This window comes from Odontomachus brunneus, unplaced genomic scaffold, assembly GCF_010583005.1.
Source record: "Odontomachus brunneus isolate Ranch 3 - 2012 unplaced genomic scaffold, Obru_v1 Obru_scaffold_004, whole genome shotgun sequence".
Lineage (NCBI taxonomy): Eukaryota > Metazoa > Arthropoda > Insecta > Hymenoptera > Formicidae > Odontomachus > Odontomachus brunneus.
In genome coordinates this window covers 4207856-4227949 of record NW_022639454.1, presented here as the reverse complement: position 1 = coordinate 4227949, position 20094 = coordinate 4207856, and the positions used below count along the sequence as shown (strand labels likewise).

At 47.9% G+C, this 20094-nt stretch overlaps 3 protein-coding genes across 4 annotated transcripts in view; 2 read left to right on the top strand and 1 right to left on the bottom strand.

Annotated features, from left to right (window-relative positions):
* The first annotated feature begins 3438 nt into the window (after positions 1 to 3438).
* On the top strand, positions 3439 to 6598 carry LOC116845811 (lipoyltransferase 1, mitochondrial-like). The gene is made up of 4 exons (XM_032818931.1): positions 3439 to 4320; positions 5179 to 5286; positions 5440 to 5653; positions 5877 to 6598. Exons 1-4 carry the CDS (start codon positions 3781 to 3783, stop codon positions 6224 to 6226), a joined length of 1212 nt encoding a protein of 403 aa, XP_032674822.1. The 5' UTR covers positions 3439 to 3780; the 3' UTR covers positions 6227 to 6598.
* LOC116845789 (leucine-rich repeat-containing protein 15-like) lies at positions 6541 to 9366 on the bottom strand. 2 transcript variants are annotated; one of them, XM_032818901.1, is made up of 4 exons: positions 8961 to 9366; positions 8016 to 8249; positions 7756 to 7913; positions 6541 to 7440 (listed from the first exon to the last, which is right to left on the bottom strand). In XM_032818901.1, exons 1-4 carry the CDS (start codon positions 9072 to 9074, stop codon positions 6816 to 6818), a joined length of 1131 nt encoding a protein of 376 aa, XP_032674792.1. In that variant the 5' UTR covers positions 9075 to 9366; the 3' UTR covers positions 6541 to 6815. The 2 variants fall into 2 exon arrangements, with proteins under 2 accessions (XP_032674792.1, XP_032674782.1); XM_032818891.1 differs by having other exon boundaries at positions 8887 to 9305.
* Positions 9367 to 11899: 2533 nt separating this feature from the next.
* The window catches only part of LOC116845739 (zinc finger protein 395), a 97660-nt gene continuing 89465 nt past the window's right edge, over positions 11900 to 20094 (top strand). The window contains exon 1 of the mRNA XM_032818787.1: positions 11900 to 13450. Coding sequence (XP_032674678.1) covers positions 12830 to 13450 — 621 coding nt within the window. The 5' untranslated portion in view covers positions 11900 to 12829. The remainder of the gene's footprint in view (positions 13451 to 20094) is intronic.

Sequence of the window (20094 nt, the reverse complement as noted above, 5' to 3'; positions counted from 1 at the left end):
ACAGTCTTTACCAATGAGAGACAAAGGTGTAAGATGAGACAGAAAGAAAACAGCAGAGCGCTTTGTCCGTCAAGAGAGAAATTTTGCGTTCCATAATTTGTGCATTAATATATGGTGTATATAAGTATCGATGGCTATTTGATAATCAACTATACCTCTGCATTCGTCTATTCTCGTTAATATCGTTGCTTTTTCGCGACAATAAGATATCATTTTCTGCCAAACATGTAACGCGCGCTACGGTGGTAAAAATCCAACAGATTACTACGACGACAAAGTATTTCGTGTTTTCATGTAATTTTTTTTATTTTGTCGCATTAACAGAAACAATTCTATTTTCGTATATACTGTGCAAGCGGTGGACATTTCTTCGTCGTTATCGTGTTTTTCCTGACGCTCACATCTGAGAGTTATTACCGATCGAGACATTTTTAATTTTAGACGATCATTTCCTCGAATCTTTTCATACCCGGATATTTTTTACGTATACAGCGAGATACGTGTAAAAGTCCGCGCTTTGAGGAAAAAAAATTTATCGTGGATTAATGATTAATACTGTTTTATAAGTTGCGTTCGTATCTGTGATATATTTATGTATAACATATACGTGTAGAGACAAGGAGGATCAAAATAATCAACTCATTAATATTGATTGCTCGACATTCACTATAATGCATAACTTAGGCTTTGTTTCTCACGACGGCTAGTACATAATCGGCAGTAGAGCGTTTACTATCCAACGTAGAGGAGGGCCCGTGAACAAGCTAAACCGTCACTGAGTTTACAGGAATCGTGATCCGGACACATCAAATTTATTCCGGTTTCGATCCCTTCTTAGCGTCGGAATATCACTTGCGGTACAGACGGAGCAGGAGTAATCTCGAGTGAATATCGAGCCTTAGTCAGCTTTGTCAATACAACCGCCAATACAATCCGGACTTTGGAATCCATACTCTCCGTAAGTCGATCACTACATCTGCTTTTTTCACGTTTCGCTGCTGATCCTCAGTCCCTGCCTTATTCCTTCTCTTGATCTCTCCTCTTTCGTAAAAAAAATCAACCTAAGTGTGTGCGAGAGCTGTAGCAATAATCAAACGAACTGCACTGTTAACCAATCGATCTTTTTCACGTCGTAAGACGCGGTAAAGTCGCAATGTCCCGTCAAGTCAGCAGAATCCGACCGAATTGATCGTGTATTCTCGAGACCGCGACGAGTATCGTCGAGGAAGTGTTCGATATATATGTCGTTTGATTCCATCTTAGTATTTCTCTATCAGAATTCAACTAATCCTTTCCTTTTTTTTTCTTTATCTATGCGCGCATGTAAGTACCCGACGAGTCGACGTCGTTAACCCGGCATACGGAATAAAACACGGACGGGATTATCTACTTATCGGCAGACCTTAATTGCCCTCTGTTGTAGTACGTGATAGTAACTGACACGTGAACGACTTTCCACGATTGGAACGACGCAGCGTATATTAGCTGATACACGCAGAGTCGCGATATCGAAAGCATACGTGTATATACGACGAATAAACACGGGGGAGCGTGGAATCGCAGAGTTGGACGCGTTCGTGTCTCCCGTCGAAGGCTACGAGTGATAACGCACAGGCTGTTTACCGTGACAGTCGTCGTCGGCGATCGAGACGTATTTGTAGAGCAATACGAATCCGCGTTTTCAACTCGAGGCTGAAATAAATCTCGATAAAACGTTACATGAGAGAAGTCACGCCTCGGGATTACTGATGTTCGGGCGTCAACTCTTCTATCGTTCATTCGACGCTCTCGAAGATCGTACTCGTTTCAGAGGATCCGTCTTAAAGCTATCGGTCCCTCGCCGCGGTCATCGTGCTTTATGATGTCAGAAGCGAGAAGATATACATTAAAAATTCTTGCAAAGTACATGTTACATTAATTTTATGATTATTGATCGTACGAACGAAAAAAAAAATATTCGGACTATTTTATTAAAAGTCCGTGACGAGGAGTCAGGAGCTTTAATAATGATATAAATATCGCATTCAATATGTATTTAAGCGCGCATTACAATGTGAATAACTTTGCGACACGTAGATATATCGCGTTTCGATATAATAAAGAAAATAATCGTGGACACATTCACTAGAATGTGTGAGTAAAAAAATTAGCGAAAGTCATTGTTTACTAATATTAACGCAAGTCATTGTAATTCAGTGCTTACATCATTAATGAGCACAGTTAGACTATTGTCTTTTATGAAAGAACGGTATGAATCGATGAATGGCACGTTGTAATGTCCCTTTGTGAATGCAAACGAATGCGGACGCACCAACGCTTGCGGAATAACATAGAAAACAAAGTAACGCGTAAATATGCGAGGAGAATTGAGAGAACGCATGCGCACGCATATGCTTTGGCAAATCAAAATATATTCATAAAATCAGGACGGCAGAACGTGAAACCTGTATCGTGAAGACAGCAGGTTCGCGCAAACCGAAACATCGGTGCGCAAAACAACAAGAAGAGCACCGCGTTCACTTTATCGATGACATAACAAAGTACATAAAAGGAAGAAAAATTACGTAATTTCCAAGTCCCGCTAATGCACGGACTAATAATGTTGCTTTTATCGTGAATTTGTATGTATGTGTATTCTGGCCGTGGAGCAAGTCCATTGGCCATATTATAAATTTGTATGTGACGAATTAACGAAATCGCTGAATATATCGTAAACAGGACGTCTGGTGATAATGCGACAGATCGGATTATCGGGACCTTTTCCCGATGACGGGGGGTCCTTATCGCGGTATTTACGCGCTTGAGGCAAAATTTAGTCGCGCGTGGGGATAGGCGTAGTGCGCGGAGCGGACAAAGAGGGAGAGAGATCGGTGTCGTCGCGGGGATATCACGTGCTGGTCAGCTGTACTTTGTGCTCCGAACCCAGATAACCTAACTTAACCTAACCTCTCGCATATACGAAAAGGAACTCCCATCTGTCCCCTCCACCTCAGATTCGCAGCGTCAACTACGTGTACGCTCGCGCTAATATAATATCAAATCCGAAGGCTTCAGCATCCATTGCGAACTTGCGATCAGCATCGATTCGAGCACGTCTTCGCGCGTCGACTTCACTCGCTCGCACCGCACCGTTCGACGACAACAGCGTGAGAGCCTTGTTTCTCGTCGGCATCAACGTGCCATAATCAACGACACACCAGCCCACCGCAATAGAGATCGCAGGTAGACCAGCCGCACCTCGGCCGCGGGCAAATTTAACTTTGTTCAAACTGTCAGCACACGGAGGAATGCAAAAGGACTGCCGAGATTGTCTGGGTATCCGGTACCGCATCAACACCCTGGACCAGACCTGGAAGTGGTTGCATCAGACCATCGCCCTGCACGACTATCTGATCTCCATAACCGCCAGTGAAACCAACGTCTTTAAGTATTTACGTTGTTAAAAGCCATTCTCCGCTCACCGACAGAGATAGAGAGAGAGAGAGAGAGAGAGAAAAAAAGAAAGAGAGTGAGAGAGAGAGAGAGCAAGAAAGAGAGATTGACCGTCGACGTTAATTCAAGGCTGATCTCATAAGCAATACGAGGTATATAAAAAATAGAAATATATACACTCACGTTTCATTAGACAAAGACTGATACATGCAGATATATATGCATGACTGATATATATGCAGATATCGGTAATCCACGTCGTACTAAGGTAAAAAAATCAGATAGTCGCAGGCAGAGTCGAGCAACCACGAGGCGCAATCAGCAGATTCCGTTCCTTCGCGCTCCGACATGATGTCTCTATTCGGTAGACTGATCCTCGTCGCCAGACGCTGCATGCCTCGCGACGGGGCCCAGCAGGCCACCAGATTCGCGTCGACCTACGTCGATTACAACGGCGATGACGGCGGCGACGATGTTTCCTCCGATCCTTCGATCAGGAAGTCAGTATTCATATCGCAGTCCACGGATGTGTTCACCAATCTGGCGCTGGAGGACTGGCTCTACCGTAATTACGACTTCGCCGACCGCCACGTGCTGCTGCTGTGGAGAAACGATCCCTGCGTGGTGTACGGGCGTCACCAGAACCCGTGGAAAGAGTGCAACATCCAGGCGGCCGAGAAGAGAGGGATAGCTTTGGCGCGCCGAAACAGCGGCGGCGGTACTGTCTATCACGACAACGGCAACCTCAACTTGTCGTTCTTCACACCGCGGGAGAGGTACAACCGCAAGTACAATCTGCAGATCATCACGAGGGCATTGTTCCGCGAATGGCGACTGAAAAGCGTGATCGACGAACAGGACGATATCGTCGTCGAGGGAGACTACAAGGTATCCTCTTCGGTCGAATATAAAAGCATCTTCTAATCTTCATCCTCCTCATCACGTCGTGTTGCTTTTAGCAGTTCGCGCACATTAAATTGTACATTCTTTGATGCAAATTCTTCTCGGTAAATGTATTGTTCGTTGCTCCGAATTGCTCGCACTTCTAAGAGACAGCTTATCATCGCGTCTATTGTCTTCCAAATGCACCAAGCAAACCCTCAAGTGGGAACAAAAAGCAATACAAGAGGTTTATTCTTTGTCGCTGAACTACCCGCACGAACTTGCACTGGAACTCTGTTTCCATTTTCCATCAAGTTTCAACTATATACTTGTTTCTTTTTAAATTCCACAAGTGTACACTGGTTGAACGATAAAAAAACAGATCCAAGATGTCGATCACTTTAGCCTGTCAAGCAATATCAGTTATTAGCTCATTACTGAGGCAAGAGCACGCGGCAAAAAGTAGCCGTCACGTGTCTGTATCGATTATCGTTATCTTCTAAGTAGGTCTTTTAATAGAAGTCACATAGCCAAAATGCGTCTTAAAGTACAGCTCATTACGTATGTCGCTTCGTGTGATAACTCTTTCATACACGAGCAATGTCACGAGTAAACTAAACAAAAGATCTTATCGCGCTTGTTACGAAACTATGTATTTGCTGTCGCACATTCGCTGCAAATTTATTAATTTCGCGCCTAGGTATCTGTTTCTTATTTGCCGCTTCTCGATACTGTCGTATCGACACGATACGGCTACGTAAAGTTACTGTCTGCAAAAATTTTTTTCGCTAACCTCGAGAATCGAACTCAAAACTAACGTATATTTTATTAGTTATTCTATTAATTATATTACGTTATTTACAGATATCCGGGGCAGCTGCAAAGTTGGGACGGCCTAATGCTTATCATCATTGCACGCTTCTGGTTGGTGTGGATAAGAACAATCTGAACTTAGCTCTTGAAAGAAAAGAGGTAAAGTTTTCTGTGATACGATCATCGAGCGAATGAAATCATCTGCGAAGTTTTTTTTCGCAGATGCTTTTGTAACGCAATTATGCTGTAACGGTAAATGTTGCTGCGATATTGCAACAGACCGATGTTATATTGCGATATATTGATTTTCAGGATGATATTATCACGAACGCGACAACTTCTGTACACTCACCAATAAAGAATTTGCTTGACGTGAACTCAAATATCGGAATAGATAAACTTATAACCACCATTGGCAAGGAGTATCTGCGCACGAATGCTCTGGTTCTCAAAGACGGAGGGCATAAATTACTTCAAAAGCAAATGGGATTCCAGTTTATCAATCCAAGCGAAGGATGGTTCCCTGGTGTGTTTAAAACAAAATAAGAAAACCTTAACAGATAAGGAATTTCTTAACGAAATAAGAAAACGAAATAAATAACCTTTTCATCTAATAAACGCATCGTCGAAGATAAAAAAAATATAGTGGAAACAATTTAAAATTTTTCTCTCGTCGAGCATGGTTATCGACCAAATTGAAATAATTAGACGATGTGACTTGAGAGTATTTCAATAAATTTTATTTACAGGTTTAGATAAACTAACCAACGGCTTCCGCTCCTGGAGTTGGAATTTCGGTAAAACGCCGAAATTCACGGTTACTCGGGCGTTTGAAGTCACCGCGCACGATGGCAAAGCGCATCGTCTGAACTTGCGCTTGGACGTGCAGGACGGCATCGTGGAGGAAGTCCGTATGAGCCTGCCCAACGAATTAGCGTCGGCGGACTTGGATCAGGACGCGAGTGTGGTTACTAATCTGTGCGGAACGAGATACAACCACGAAATAACGGATAATATAATCGCTGCAATCGGTTGCAAGATCGACACGTCAAACACAATTCATACCGAGAACAAAAGCAACGTAATGGCTACACAGTAGATCGGACGCCTCCGACGATCACGCGTGTAGTTGTAATTGCGTCCAAACAGAGGTGATGAAAGACAATTCGGCTTTTTTGGGATATCTGTTTTAACATAGAGCGACGTGGCTTGATATAACTTAACAAGTAATATCGTTATCATTTATTAATATGAAAATGTATATGTGGTGTATGTATGTGTACATGTATGTATACATATATACGTGCATATACATGTATATATATAACGTATTACGTATGTATAGTATTTTATATATCAAAATATCGAAAAAGTTTGTTATTTGGCAGTATATCAAACGTTATCAATGCAATGTTCATATATTATGCGAAGTTTATTTAAAGATATAATAAAAGACTAGACTAATAATATATATTCACATTAGTGCTTTCGTAATAATAATCGTAAATAACCCTATAATATTTTTGTATCTCATTGAAAGAATACATATATCAATCATTTCATTGGTGTTTAAATGACAAATATAGAGTGTTTTAAACACGACGCACGTACATGCTTACAAGCGTATCAGATTTTAAGGAATGAGAGTCAATAAGTTTCAAATAACTTACCTAAAATTAATAAATTACCTAAGTACGTCCTGTGCTATTTGTGGCAGAGTTATTATTCGCATTCGTTATAATCGAGGGGCTACGGTAAAGTCCCGGGCGCAACATAACGTCACGATACGGCGGCGGTGGAGTACCCGGACAAGATATCGTCCCGTGTTCACCGTCGTTGAATGCAGGATCGTCAAATTGCCATAGATTCTGCAGCAACGAGACTCTTTGAATATCGTTGCTCTGTCGCTCGCGATATCGGCGACAGCATGTTATCCTTTTCGTTAGCCAAATGTAACACGCGAAAGTGCCACACGCGCTACCGAGCAGAAAACCGATCATGAAGAACCAATATGGCGAAATGGTATTTAGCATTTTTTTTAAATTTGACTCCGTCTCATTGACGCAAACTGTTATGTTCTTGATTGTCGGCACAGATGTAAAATTCTTCCTCGGTATTTGCGTATTTTTCTTTATGTTTACGTTTGCGATCGACGGTCGATGCTTCTCATACTTCATCTGCGGATCGTAGACGATCATCTTTTCAAATTTCTTCGGTCCTGGAATTTTGTCGCACACTGCACGGTGTATTATGTTATTGTTTATCAAATATAGCTCCAAATCGTGCATAAGTTTGTTGCAGGACCACTGGTTTCTGTAAAATAAGTTATAATATGTTTATGACGCCTTCAATTATTTCAAGAGAACTGCTAAGTCCAATTCGTTAATAATCAGATGTAAAAAATAGTTTACTTTTATAAATAATTATCTTCTATTGGCAGATAGAAACAAAAGTAAAGTTCACGTGTTCTATAAATTAATAAACAAACAGATACATATAATACAAAACATATGAATTATTTTGAAGCATAATGCTTTTTGGGACACGAAGAAATTTATATGATGTTCTATGCAATGCATAAAGATGTGTAAATTAGTTTGATATCCAGTTCGCCGCTCGTCGCCTTACCCTTCTATGAATAATTGCTTTAATTTCAATGGTCGTAACACAGCGCTGTCCAACTGAATCATCAAGTTATTTGAAAGATCAAGGATACGAAGATGCGGAAGCCCGATGAATGTATCCGCTGGAATGTGGCTAATTTGACACGAGTCCAGAGCCAGATTCTAAGCATAGTAATATTTGGAAGATATTAATACCAAAGGAACATGACGCTTTACGTGAAGCAAATGTTACTTTAGACATTATTAGAATATTCCCATTGTTACCGTGAGTGAAAGGCACTGCAGCTTCGGCACGTGAGAGTTGAAATTGTTCCTCGACAGTTGGAGAATCCGCAAGCTCTTCGCTAGTGCGAAAGTCTCCGCAAGGAGATAATGAAGGTGATTTTGTGACAGATCTAGAACCGTTAATGCGGACAATCCCTCAAAAGCGTACTGGCCAATATTGCTAATTGCATTTGCTGAGAGATTGAAATATTCCAGCTTCGATAGTCCTATGTCCTAAAAAATATACAACAAAACATTATACTTTTATATGTAATATTCTATAATTAACGAGGATAGTATTTCAACGATGGTAACAACAGATAATTTGCGCTAAGGATTCTCAATTAAATTTAATCGTAACGCTAAATTAAGTGCCGTTGTTCAGACAGAGGATTACAATAGAGCCAATCGGATAATTTAAATTTTAATTCCACTTTATTTGATTGCTTCGCTTGTAATCCTCAATCTATACTCTGATCCAGGCGTTAGGATATTCAAAGTCTCGAGTGTCGGACCGAATCCCAAAATTCCATCACGAACACATACAGTGTGTTGCAAAACGGCTTAGACACAGTGAAGTTCAAAGCTCATCAAATTACTGAAATTGAGGATCATTATTGCGTGCGCGCGTGTGTGTGTGTGTGTGACAGAGATGGGTTTTTCCCTACTAATTATATCGTTAATTATTATTACTGTTATATCAATTATTACTAGTGTTATTATTACTTATCGTTATATTCAGTGTTCTTATCTTATATTATCAATACGTAAGTCAGTCGGTAACGATTTTGACAGTTTGCTGGCAGCTTCATTGTGTCTGAACTGTTTTGCAAGGCACTGTACGTCTCGTCCGCTCACCGCGCGTACTCACCACCAATTCGTAATCATTTAATTCGGATATCGAGTTATTCGACACGTCCATAGCTTGCACGTCGCTCGGCGCACCTGTATGAATGTTGTAAAGATGGCGGCCGATACAGGAGACGCGATGCAATTCGTACCACGTATCGCACACGCAAAACGACGGGCACGATCTGGCGGAGCGCATCGACGCATCATTTATTGCGACTACCATGAGAGCGAAGAGCACAGTTCCGAGCACTTTGCGCGTCATTGCCGTTCAAAATGCACCGAGAATCGAGCGCCACGGTCCCGCCATTCGACAGATCATCGTCGCTATCCGATAATTTTACGTCTGATATACATGGCCGCGTCGTCTTCGCGAGGCACGAATTCCCCCGGTTATGTGCCGGCGTAATCTTATCTCGCCAACTTGTATGACGAAGCGGTATATCGAGACGCGTCATACCGCGCCCGGCGATATCCTGTTTGTACCTTTGCTTTTCTGCGAATCGTAACTACCGACCGAGCGACGCGGAAAGATGAGTGTTTCCGAGGTAAAGGTTCCGTCACGAAAACAGCGGGAATGCGTCAGGTAGTCTCGCGGGCGAGTCCTCGCGAGTTTTTTGTCAAATCGCGCTTGACGAGCGAGAATAATGGCACTGCTACTATACCGTGGTGCGAGGCGTTTCTTGGAAATAATACTTTAACCGAAAGGAATATCGCGGTGAACTTTAAGCCGCGCTCGCTGAAAAACGCCCGCCACAGTTTTAGCGGGATACAAACGCCAAGTTCTCACGAGTTTCCGAGCGCCGCCAAAACGCCCCGGGTTCAGCTAACTCTGTATGCGTGCGATCAACTCGAGAAAGAGGATACACAGTCGCAGCCCCGTATTTAAACGACTTCAAGTGCAGCACCGCTGGGTCAATACAGCATTTAAATGATTACGAATTCGTTCGGCGGATCCGTTTCTCGCTTTATTGCTGTAGATTCGAACGTTGTGTTTACAATGTTACAAAACGAAAAGACGTGCATAGACTCGGCCGAAGGTACCCACGTAATCCTCAAGTTTCAATCTCGTAACCCGGCGGATATATTCCTCAGCCGTCTATTGTACGCTTGAATTAACTGAATTACGAGTACCGCGACTTAATTGCGAATGTCGTGACGCGCACATCCCGACGTTCACCACGGCGAGAGTCCGGATGACGCGTTGAAAAATCGCGGAATCACGACGGATCAAACGGGGGGAAGAGTGAGAGTCGGATGGTGATTTTGGCAAACGATATTCGATTGCCCCACGGCGGTTCTCTTCCGTACCTACACAGCAAGGGTCAGCGATACTCGAGGGAAAGAGAGAGAAAGAGAGAGAGCTATCTAACAGCGAGTAGCGCGTCATTGCGCAACGCGTCCACGGAAATAAATCTAGGATAGGCTGCTGGGAATGTGTGCGGACTGCGTTGCCTTCTATTCGGCCTTATACCACCGGTTCATCTCCTGCTGCCTGGCTGTCAGTCTCCCTCCCTCCCTCTTGACCGCCCGCAACATCTTCCGGCCATTTTCAATCGCTCGTTCTTCGCGCGGTCGTATAACGATCGCTTTACCTTTGCGAGCATACAACGACGCCGCCAGGCGGCCGATCGATCAGCCGACGCGACAAAGGTCTCAAATTAACCCAGCGTTTAATAGTCCGCGGCCTCGAAGCTTCATGATGCAGGCATCCGACGGACATTCGCCAGGCGTCTGCCGTCCGGGAGTCAATTGAGGAAAAGCGCGTTACTACGCATCGGACGGACACGAGCGCGTCGTGCCGGCGTCGCCGGCTCTCACAGACCGTCCACTCTCTCGTGTTTCGTCACTGGCGCCCTCAGCTGACGACACGCGCGCGCGCGCGCGCTGTTCGCTACATGCATCGCCGCGCGTCTCCCGTGTGCATACGTGCACTTTTCGAGCGCACCGGTACCGATATGCGTCGATATCTGACTAGCAAGACACGAACAGGGCGCGCTCGATCTCTCGAAGCAGCAAGAAGCGACATATCGTCTAGGTGCAACAAGCGTGCACACGTGCGTGTGCACGTCGCGTCGTTACACCAGAGGTAGAGAACTCGAAGATGTCCACCACTGGCGGCACGATTCCGCCTCGGCGAATGTTTCTCGTTCCGCCGCCATCGGCCGCTGACAACAACACGGAGAGAGCCACGTCCTACGCGCAGACTCTCCACTCGCCGTGTGTCGTCACCGGGCGACTCAGCTGACGCAAAATGGCCGACCAGCACTGACAGCTGAAGCTGAAAGCGCGATTTTCTCTGCAGAAACGCGACGCACGATATCATCAGGATCGTCCGTGCGGCTGATCCGTATGCCCGCGGATCCTCGCGACGACTCTCCGATGCAGCACGACGTATTTCACGGGAAATTCGACGCAGTATGGTATCGGGCCGCCGAGCGGCACGTCTGGCAGAGCGAGGAGCTTTGCCGAGCGGCCGGTCACCCGCGTCGTTTCGTCACCGGCGTTCTCAGCTGACGGCGAAGCGGCCGTCTGGGCGTATTTAGCGTCAACAGCTGATCGCCGCTGCGACGATGGGTCAAGCGGAGAACCGCGTTCGCTCTCGCTCATTTGAGCGAGCATTCCTAGGAGAGAGAGAAGAGAGAAAGAGAGAGAGAGCTCACCCCGAAGCATCTCGCGTCCGAGTATTGTATGCGTTCCTAACCAGATGCACTACGCCGCAGAGTCAGCGTCGCCTCGTAGAAACGAGGGGACGCCGGGGATGCCGAGTACGCAAGCTCGTGGGGGAGGGGAGCGGTGGGGACGAGGAGTGGGGAGGAGATAGGAGTGGAACGTCTCGTCGAGCGGCCGCCTCTGCTCAGAGTTCTAGCTTGCGATTTTTTCCCGTTCCTCTCGTTGTCCGGGCGGTGGGCCAATCGGAGTAAGTAGGTCAGCGCGCTCGGCCAATCGGCGCTCGAGGCCGGGTCACGTGGGTTTGTTGTTATCTATCAGCTGTTTTTCCCGGACGGGCGGGCGGCCGGCCGGCGCAGTGAAAGCCGCTTGGTAGTCGGTCCTCAGTCCTTCCCCGGTCGCTCAGCTGTGCATCACATGTCGGGTGCCGCGAGTCTCTGTCACGTTCCAACTACCGCGCCGCTACGTACAGCTCTCGGGAGTTCCGGTCAGCAGGCCGCAGTCTACCATCTCGCGTTTCCGCCTGTCGTCCGCGTGCATCTATAATTCTATATTATGCTATCAGCCGCGTGCACGTCGACGCATCACCACGAATCGATCACGAAGTGCCTCGAATATGCGGACGGCGTGACAAACCCGGGCGACAGCGCACGCCGCTTTGTTGATACGCTGAGTTCTGTGTTCAGGCCGCGGAGGCCGCCGCGTCCATCCAGCGTCTAAGAAGCGGTTCGGCTCGTACGACGACCGCCGTGAATCATAAGCTGCCCACCGGCCGTCTACGCCGGGCGGCGGGTATACACAGACACGTCGTCGTGACACCATCGCGCTAGTGAAAAAATCTACGAGAGTATGATGACCTAAGGCGAACAAAAAACAGAGCAGGTAGCGGTAGAAGCGTTTTTCCAAGAGTTTTGCACGCTCGTAGCGTGAATCCGAAGGGGCAGTGCCGTTTTCTCTCGACAGTGCGTGCCAAGTGAGTGAAGAGTACCAACTAGTTTTCGTAAGTGCGCCCATGTGTGCTTTATCGCGCTTCGAGTTTTCAACTTTTGTGACGTGTGCCGTGTCGACGCACACACCGTGGCGTGGTGCGACTCTGTAGATCTCGTGCATCGTTCGCGCGTTACGGATCGTCCCTTCCATTCTCCGTTTTTCTCTTCCGTGTCGCAAGCCGTGTCAGTGTCTGCAGACTACAAGCGCGTCGGTTATTTCGAACATTGTCGAACGAACGAACGTACGTACGTACGTACGAACGAACAAGTGTGCCCCACGCGTCGCGGGTGGACGAAAAGACGTGAATGAACGGAATAGTGCATCGTGTGAGTGGTTCGCGTCGTGTCGCGCGTCCTAGTGCCTCGCAGCACGACGACGCCGGCTTCGCGCGTCGCGAGAGCAACATCGTCGGCGAGAGCGTGCGAGTGATCGTTGGGTCAGCGGCGCAGAGGAAGACAGCAGCAACGATAGGATCAGCTAGCGATCCGCGCTGCGCATCGCCGAGCGAGTTATCGTCGCCTCCCCGGCGGAAGCTGCGAATAATGTCGACGGGCAAGAGGCTGGCTAAGCGCAGCATCATCGGCACCAGGGTGTGCGCGCCCGGCGAAGACGGCAAGTACTACTGCGGCGTTATTTGCGCCGTCAAGGCGCCGCAGCCGGTCGCCGGTGAATCGGGTCAGAGCGTCACGTCGAAGACGCTCTACTCCGTGCGCTTCGACTCCGTGCCGGGCGGGCATCCGCCGTCCGCCGAGTTCTTGGATCGCGACCTCATCGGCCCGGGCTTCGGCACCGTCACCAGCACGCGACTGGTGCCCGGTCAGAAGGTCTACCTCACGTACAACGGCAGGGAGATACACGCGGAGGTCACGCAACATCGCCAACAGCTCGACGAGGTGGACGTGGTCATTGCCCCGAACGGACAGGAGGTGAGTGTCGTCTGTTGTGTGAGCATTGTATGAGCATTGTATGAGCATTGCGCGCGTTGTAAATTCTTGATCGCCGCGCGGCCGCGTGACGACAAGCGGGCGAAATTTATCGTTGGCATTCGCACGACCGCGCGTCGTAAATCTTGTCTGCGGATGGAAGCGCGCGCGAAGACGCGTCGGTTTGCCGCGGAGAGTCACGTGTTGGTTCTCGAAATTGGCGCCATATCGGATCTCAAAATACAGTAATTTCTGGCTGGAGGTTCTTCTGTCGAACGCGAAGTCGGGACTGTCCGATCCGATGTGGATCAACAAGTTACCCGGCTACTTCTGAAAACTTTCGTCTCGAAGTTTCCCCTTGTTCCGATGGGAATGATTCTTTCGGGCTTCCGGTCGTGTCATGACAGCTTTTCTGGAAAAAGAAACGTTCTTCGGAAACGTTCCTCCGTCATGGAGACAAAGAAGCGTCTCCGTGGACGGAGACTATTTTTCGTTTTTATTCGCGCGGCGAGAGCGCGCCTGCAGAAATTAAAAAAAGCTGCGAGCGTCTCTCTCACTCTCTCTCTCTCTCTCTCTGTCTTTCTCTCTCTCAGAGAGCCATTTATAGACACCGTGTCGTGCAACGCGATATTCTTAGTATTAACGGCGGGTTAACGTGCCTTAAGAAGATTAACGAATCGCACGGCGTAATATCACGCGGCGGCGTGTGCGACGATATGGCGTCATCCCGGGTGTACCGCGCTCTCTCGCCGGGTCTCGCCATCGCGTCGACAACGACGCGAAGGCAGGCAGGTTAGCACGCGTCAAAGCGGAGCGGCCAGTGCGCTTGCGCGCGCGATGATTGTGCGAATGCTCGCTCGCTTCTTCTTTCGCGACGCGAAATACGCTCTCGCCCTGATAACGTCGACGGGCGTGACGTCACCGAATATCCCGGAGCGTGATCCACTTTCGTCAGAATCGCAATGCGATTCCTCCGCAGTTCCCGGCGACGGAGGCGCGCGTTCCGCGAAGCCGACGCACATCCAGGATCGAGCCCCTCGCGCCGCGTCTCTCTCTTGCCCTCCATCTGTCTCTCGCGAGCAGTCAAAGATAATCCGAGTTTACAAAACCTCACATCCGGCGGATGACGCCGAACGACGAAATATCAAGATACGCGAAAGCTATTAAAAAGAAAGAGTCGTAAAACGTCGCTGGGAGAACGAGGATTGCCGTTGCGCGCGTGTGTCGTTAATCAGAAAATTTAATTTTCGTGACCTCGTTTCTAAAGTGGACGATCGAGTGGTTGACCCATTTGCGTGGTGCGCATGAGCCGAGATGCTCCCTCTGCTTTGACGGGATAGATGATAGTGCATGGGGAAGGGAAAGGGAAAGGGAGGCGCGGGGAGAAAGGAGGCTTCACATCGTACGCGTTGCATCCCAATTCGAGCGCGCTGTGTAGACAATTGAGGCTCGGAAAATCCAGTCAACCCTTTCTTTTCCTTTTTTACCTGCGCGTCCCGTCGTCTTTGGCCGGCTTCGTTTCTTGCTCGTCAGGACAATGACTGTGACGAAATGATAATATCCGAACCAATTGTAATGGACTTCGAGACTTCTCAGCGTTTTCCCTTGCAGCGTGTTATTGTTGTTTCGTTTCACTCTGACTGAATAATTTGACACGATCCATATATTTGACAAAAATTATATCGTTTCGCACGCTGAATCATCGACGTGTCGCCAAACGCAGTAAATTTATCAAGTCGGGGCCCTCTTGTTACATGGACTCGAGACGGTAAAATTGAAAGTCGATAAGTGGATGGGTTAACGAGTGGGTTAACAGAGGGAAACGCTCGTGTGTCGTTGACGTCACACGATCCGTGCACGACGCGCGATCCAACAATTTTCTCTCGGGGTCGGCTCGAATTACGTGACATCCCGCCGCGCGCATTTTTGCACGCTCGCGGAAACGCGATACGTGCACGCCTCGATAAATGCTTCTTAACTCATGGAAATTGCCGGCGATAAGCAAAATTTGCTCTCACTCGGACCTCAATTATTTCTTTGCCGTCAAGTCTGAAAACTTTTCTCGAAATAAAGATTTGCGGTTCTTACTTCCACTTGAGAACCCGAAGCAGAGGTTATACACTTAAAAACAATTATCTAGAAAATTATTCAGATACGAGAAATTAGCTAAGACAGACAAATGACTAGCAAACACTGCGATATCGTACATGTCATGTATTTAATCGATATGGATGACACAGCATTTCTATCTGAACTATATGTGAAATCGAGTAAGAAAATCTCTCTATGGCGTCCATCCTGATTATAGCAAGTCATACTTATAAAAATTGACAGTAGTGGGCAAACAAAACCAGCGATGACAGACAAATGAACGTATAATTCTCACGCCTACCTTTGTGCTCGCAGATAGTGCTGAAATGACTAAAATGAATGACTAAAATGTCACATAACACAGGCAATTTTCTAGCAGATACAAAAAACAGTAAAAAAATTTTGAAACGTGACATTTAGAATTCTATCGGGACGAGCGAAATATTTTGTTTTTACAAAGAAAAATCGTACACTGCAAGTGAATAGTTCACACTCGCCCGAAGCGACAGCAGATCCAAAGTAACGTCGACTAAAAATTTCACAACTATGACGTAAAATTTGCCCGATACACACGGCGATACAACAATACCGTTGAATCGAGAAGTCTGCGAGACTCACGAGGTAGAGTCGATCAACGCGCGCGCGGAAGAGATATCCTTGAAATGAAGATCGGCCACGGTAATTAAGTTAACACCCCATTCGCGTAATGCCCGCTAATCCCCGGTAACACCTGCAACTAATACATCAGAGTTCTCCAGCGAAGAGGGATTTTAGCCCTCAGGTAGCGCGTAGGTATTACGCTCGGTGAAGTGTGTTGGAGAGACACACGTAGTCGCGATACCGTTACGTGGGCGCGGTAAGATTTGTAATGAGAGGCACTGGCAGGGGCGGCGGCGGCAACAACACAACTCCACGCACGTAAGCGCAAGCTGGTGTGTGCGAGCGCGGTTTTATGCGCGAGAAGCGGATACGGTAGTACTCGCCGGTGCACCGGCTACCGGGGTGACCCCACGTGGAACGCATTAACGCAATATCTCTCTCTCTCTCTCCCCTCCTCCCCTCTCTCTCTCTCTCTCTCTCTCTCTCTCTCTCTCTCTCTCTATCTCCGTTAGACAGCTCAGGCGTGACCGGCGCGGCTCCATTTCGTAGAAATTGCGGCGCGCCGTGGAAAAACGAACCGGATCCGCGGCAGTACGCCGCGCGTCCGGTTTTTCGCGACTTTTATTGTACAGCGCGCTTTTACGCGCGTCGCCGCGCACCACACCGCATTGCATCGTTGATGGTAGCGACGATGGTGGTGGCGGCGGCGGCGGCGGCGGCGGCGGCGGCGGCGGTGATAATGACGCTTTGGGAATCGCGCTCGACCAACTGTGGCGCGTCTATGATTTACGATCGAATGCCAACGACAAATTTGCGTGATATTTCGTAGCGCGTGGATCGACATCGGGTTCTACACGGAGAGAGAGAGCTCTGTTATTAGCGGTATCCGGCCGTGGATTTCTGCCGTGGACGCGAGCTTGACGTCGTGGTGGGCTTCTTTTTTGATCATCAAACGGAAAAACTCGCGTCGATTTCCCGTGTGCGACCGCGAGTCCCCGTTCGAGAATCGTACGAGAGGTTTTGCGCCGCGGCCGTGGAGTGTGTCGACGCATGCACTGTCGTCATGGGCTCTAAATCGTGAGGCGCCACGATTAATGGAACGATAGGAATTCCGAGGCGTGCAGCGACGAGCCCTGCGCATGATGCCGTATTTACGCGCACGTTGCAGGAAGTAGAAGACTTGCGACAGACTTTGTGAGCGGACTCGAGCGACGAAGGTCGCTCAACCGTCAAGTAGTCCGCTGAGTAGCGCGGGCTGTTTGTCCGTTGGGCTTTAGGGGCGCAGGGTGGTGAGCTTCTTCGAGCTTCTGAAAGTTCGCGCGTTCTTACCGCGACTATTTCCACGCAGTCGTGACGCGCCGATTCGCGTCGAAATGTTAATTCGCCGTTAACCTTTAACTGAACTCAAGCAGCGCATTCGAGGTGCCGAAACACTCGAAATTTCAACCTCGCAGATCGTCGATCTATACTGGAAAGCGAGGATCAATCTCGATAACCAATGTCACTGTACAGTGATAAAAGTACATACGAAAGCGATGAAATGCTCATTGAATGCGGAGTCAACCAAGCGTCACGTAACGCAATGAAAGATTAACGACGTTAATGATGATGATGATAAGCAACATTGTGTTTTCGACGCGCAATGAACTATGGAATTGCGGAAAAATATGATTTCCCGGCTATGGTACACGTCGTTTGGTTATTCGTGCATAAGCAACGACGGGAGCGCCAGCGAACGCGCAGTTTTCGGCGATTAATTACTCGTTAACAGCTTTCGCGCTGATTAATTTCGCATTAACCGCACATGCGCACGGAAACGCGTGTGAATCAAAGCTTTCTCAATATACGAATGTATAATTATCCCGTTGCGAAATACATTCGCGCCGAGAACACTTGGCCGAGGATCTTAGGAATGACTAGTGCGACAACGCCCGTGCCAGGAAGCCTCGACGACGGTGCGCTCGGTGTCGCTCATGGATCAGTCGTCACGTTGCCACTCGAGACAGCCGAGTAGATCGCTGCTCGCGATGAGACTTATCGGTCGCAACCTTGCGACAGGTCGAGTCATTCAAGTCCGCGTGCACGCGCGCGACGTCACCGAGTCCGCCACGAGCTTGACTCGGCGGCGGACGCGATTGAGCACCGCTGTCGAGTGCATTTCACTGCGACGGGAAGGTGACGATGGAACTTTGCGGAACGCGGTGGGAGCGCGTTTCGCAGAGAGCCGAGAGTGCATCGCGCGACGAGTCAGCCGGCCGGCGTCACGGAAATACGCCGACCCGCGGGATGCATTCGAAATAATGGCCGCGTTTAACGGTGTCACTGGTCACCGGCACGACGGGCGTGAGCCGATTGAGTAAGAGCGCGCACTTGGTGCGTGGATCCAAAGATAGACATCCCGGCACCGGCCGAACCTAACTGTGGCCCCAATTGTATGTATACACGCGCGAGTGCGTGCGTGCGTGCGTGCGTGCACGGCCGCGCGATGTAAACACGCGCAGGCGAACGCACTTCGCGTCTGCTCGAGGTAGACGAATTTTGGGGATATGCAAGGTCGTCGATCAACGGGTGCCACTTGAACGGCGCGTCGCTTTATTGTTGCGCACGTATCACGGCTTCTGATCGACTTCGAAGCGCGTGCCTGCGTAGAAAACTTCTTGGAACTCAGACTAAATTCCAAGATAGTTGTGGATTCCGGTTAGAAGTGTAATGTTTCAAACATGAGATTCTAAGTACAAAAAACCTAAAATGCATTTCCCAATATCTTTTCATTTTACATTAGAATTGAACAAACCGTACGGACCTAATAATTTCACTGTTCCGTAAAAAGCTCAGTGTTTTACTTTTTAAATATTTTACTTTTTAATATTTTGTTCTGTTGAGTACAATTTTGTTCTGTTGATATGAAAATAAGATTGCCTGTTTGATATTATAAAAGTATACAGACATTGCCGACTGGAAAAAAGAGCACGAATTCTCATAGTATTTCTGTCTCGATTATATGGAGAGAGAACCTATATTTTAGATAAAGAATGGCATTTCCAAGTAGTGTTATAATAGGATAATTAATTTTGTGGTATAAATTTGGATATTTTAGTCGGAATTTATTCTATATTAGGAAAAATGTTTAGAAATTTTGATGTTTTATTTTAAACGGCTTCATTAAGAATTCTCTCTCTCCCCTCTCTCTCCCCTTCCCTCCCCTCTCTCTCTCTCTCTCTGTTTCCTCGCAATCTCGGCGACAGCGTGACTTCATCTCGTTTCGCGCACGAACGCTTCGTCCCGTTCTCGATCAAGCTTAGTGTTTAGATCGCATTCGCTAATCCCTGAGTTGACAGTGTTCCCGTTTAAACTCTCTAAAATTCGCGCTTTCAAGGACAGAACATAGATGGGAAAACACCGCACAGTGCCGAAATGTGCACGCGGAACTCGTTGGAATTAACACGTTGGATAGTTCATGACCGATGATCGTATGTATTAAAGCGCGTGTCTCCTTGCATCATGAAATTAACGTAAAAATATTTTGCCGAGCGTTCGCCTCACATACGCATGCCTTTGCTTCCGCTTCGGGCGCGTGATGTCGCGGATGTTTCTCTGCAGACCGCACTATCTACGCTGGGCTAACGCTTCCGGCAAATACGCCTTCTTATCTCTCTGCCGGCGTGGCTCCCGGTCTTAATATCTTCTTGCTTTTCGCCGTGTCCCCGCGCTTATCCGCGGAGGAGCCGCGTCGTCGTCGTCGTCCAAGGAGGAGGTGGATTCGTGTCGACATTCGGCCGGGACCTCGTCTGTCCAACAGCTGCCGACAGCCGCAGATGATATCCAACGTATAATTCATCGCTCCAGTTGTTCTGGCCGCGCCGCGGCAGGTGGCCAGTCTCTCTCTTCCTCTGGTCAGGTCTCGTGAAGCCTCGTCAAGGTTATCGCGAAGTTTGAGCCCGAGGATCCATCACGGG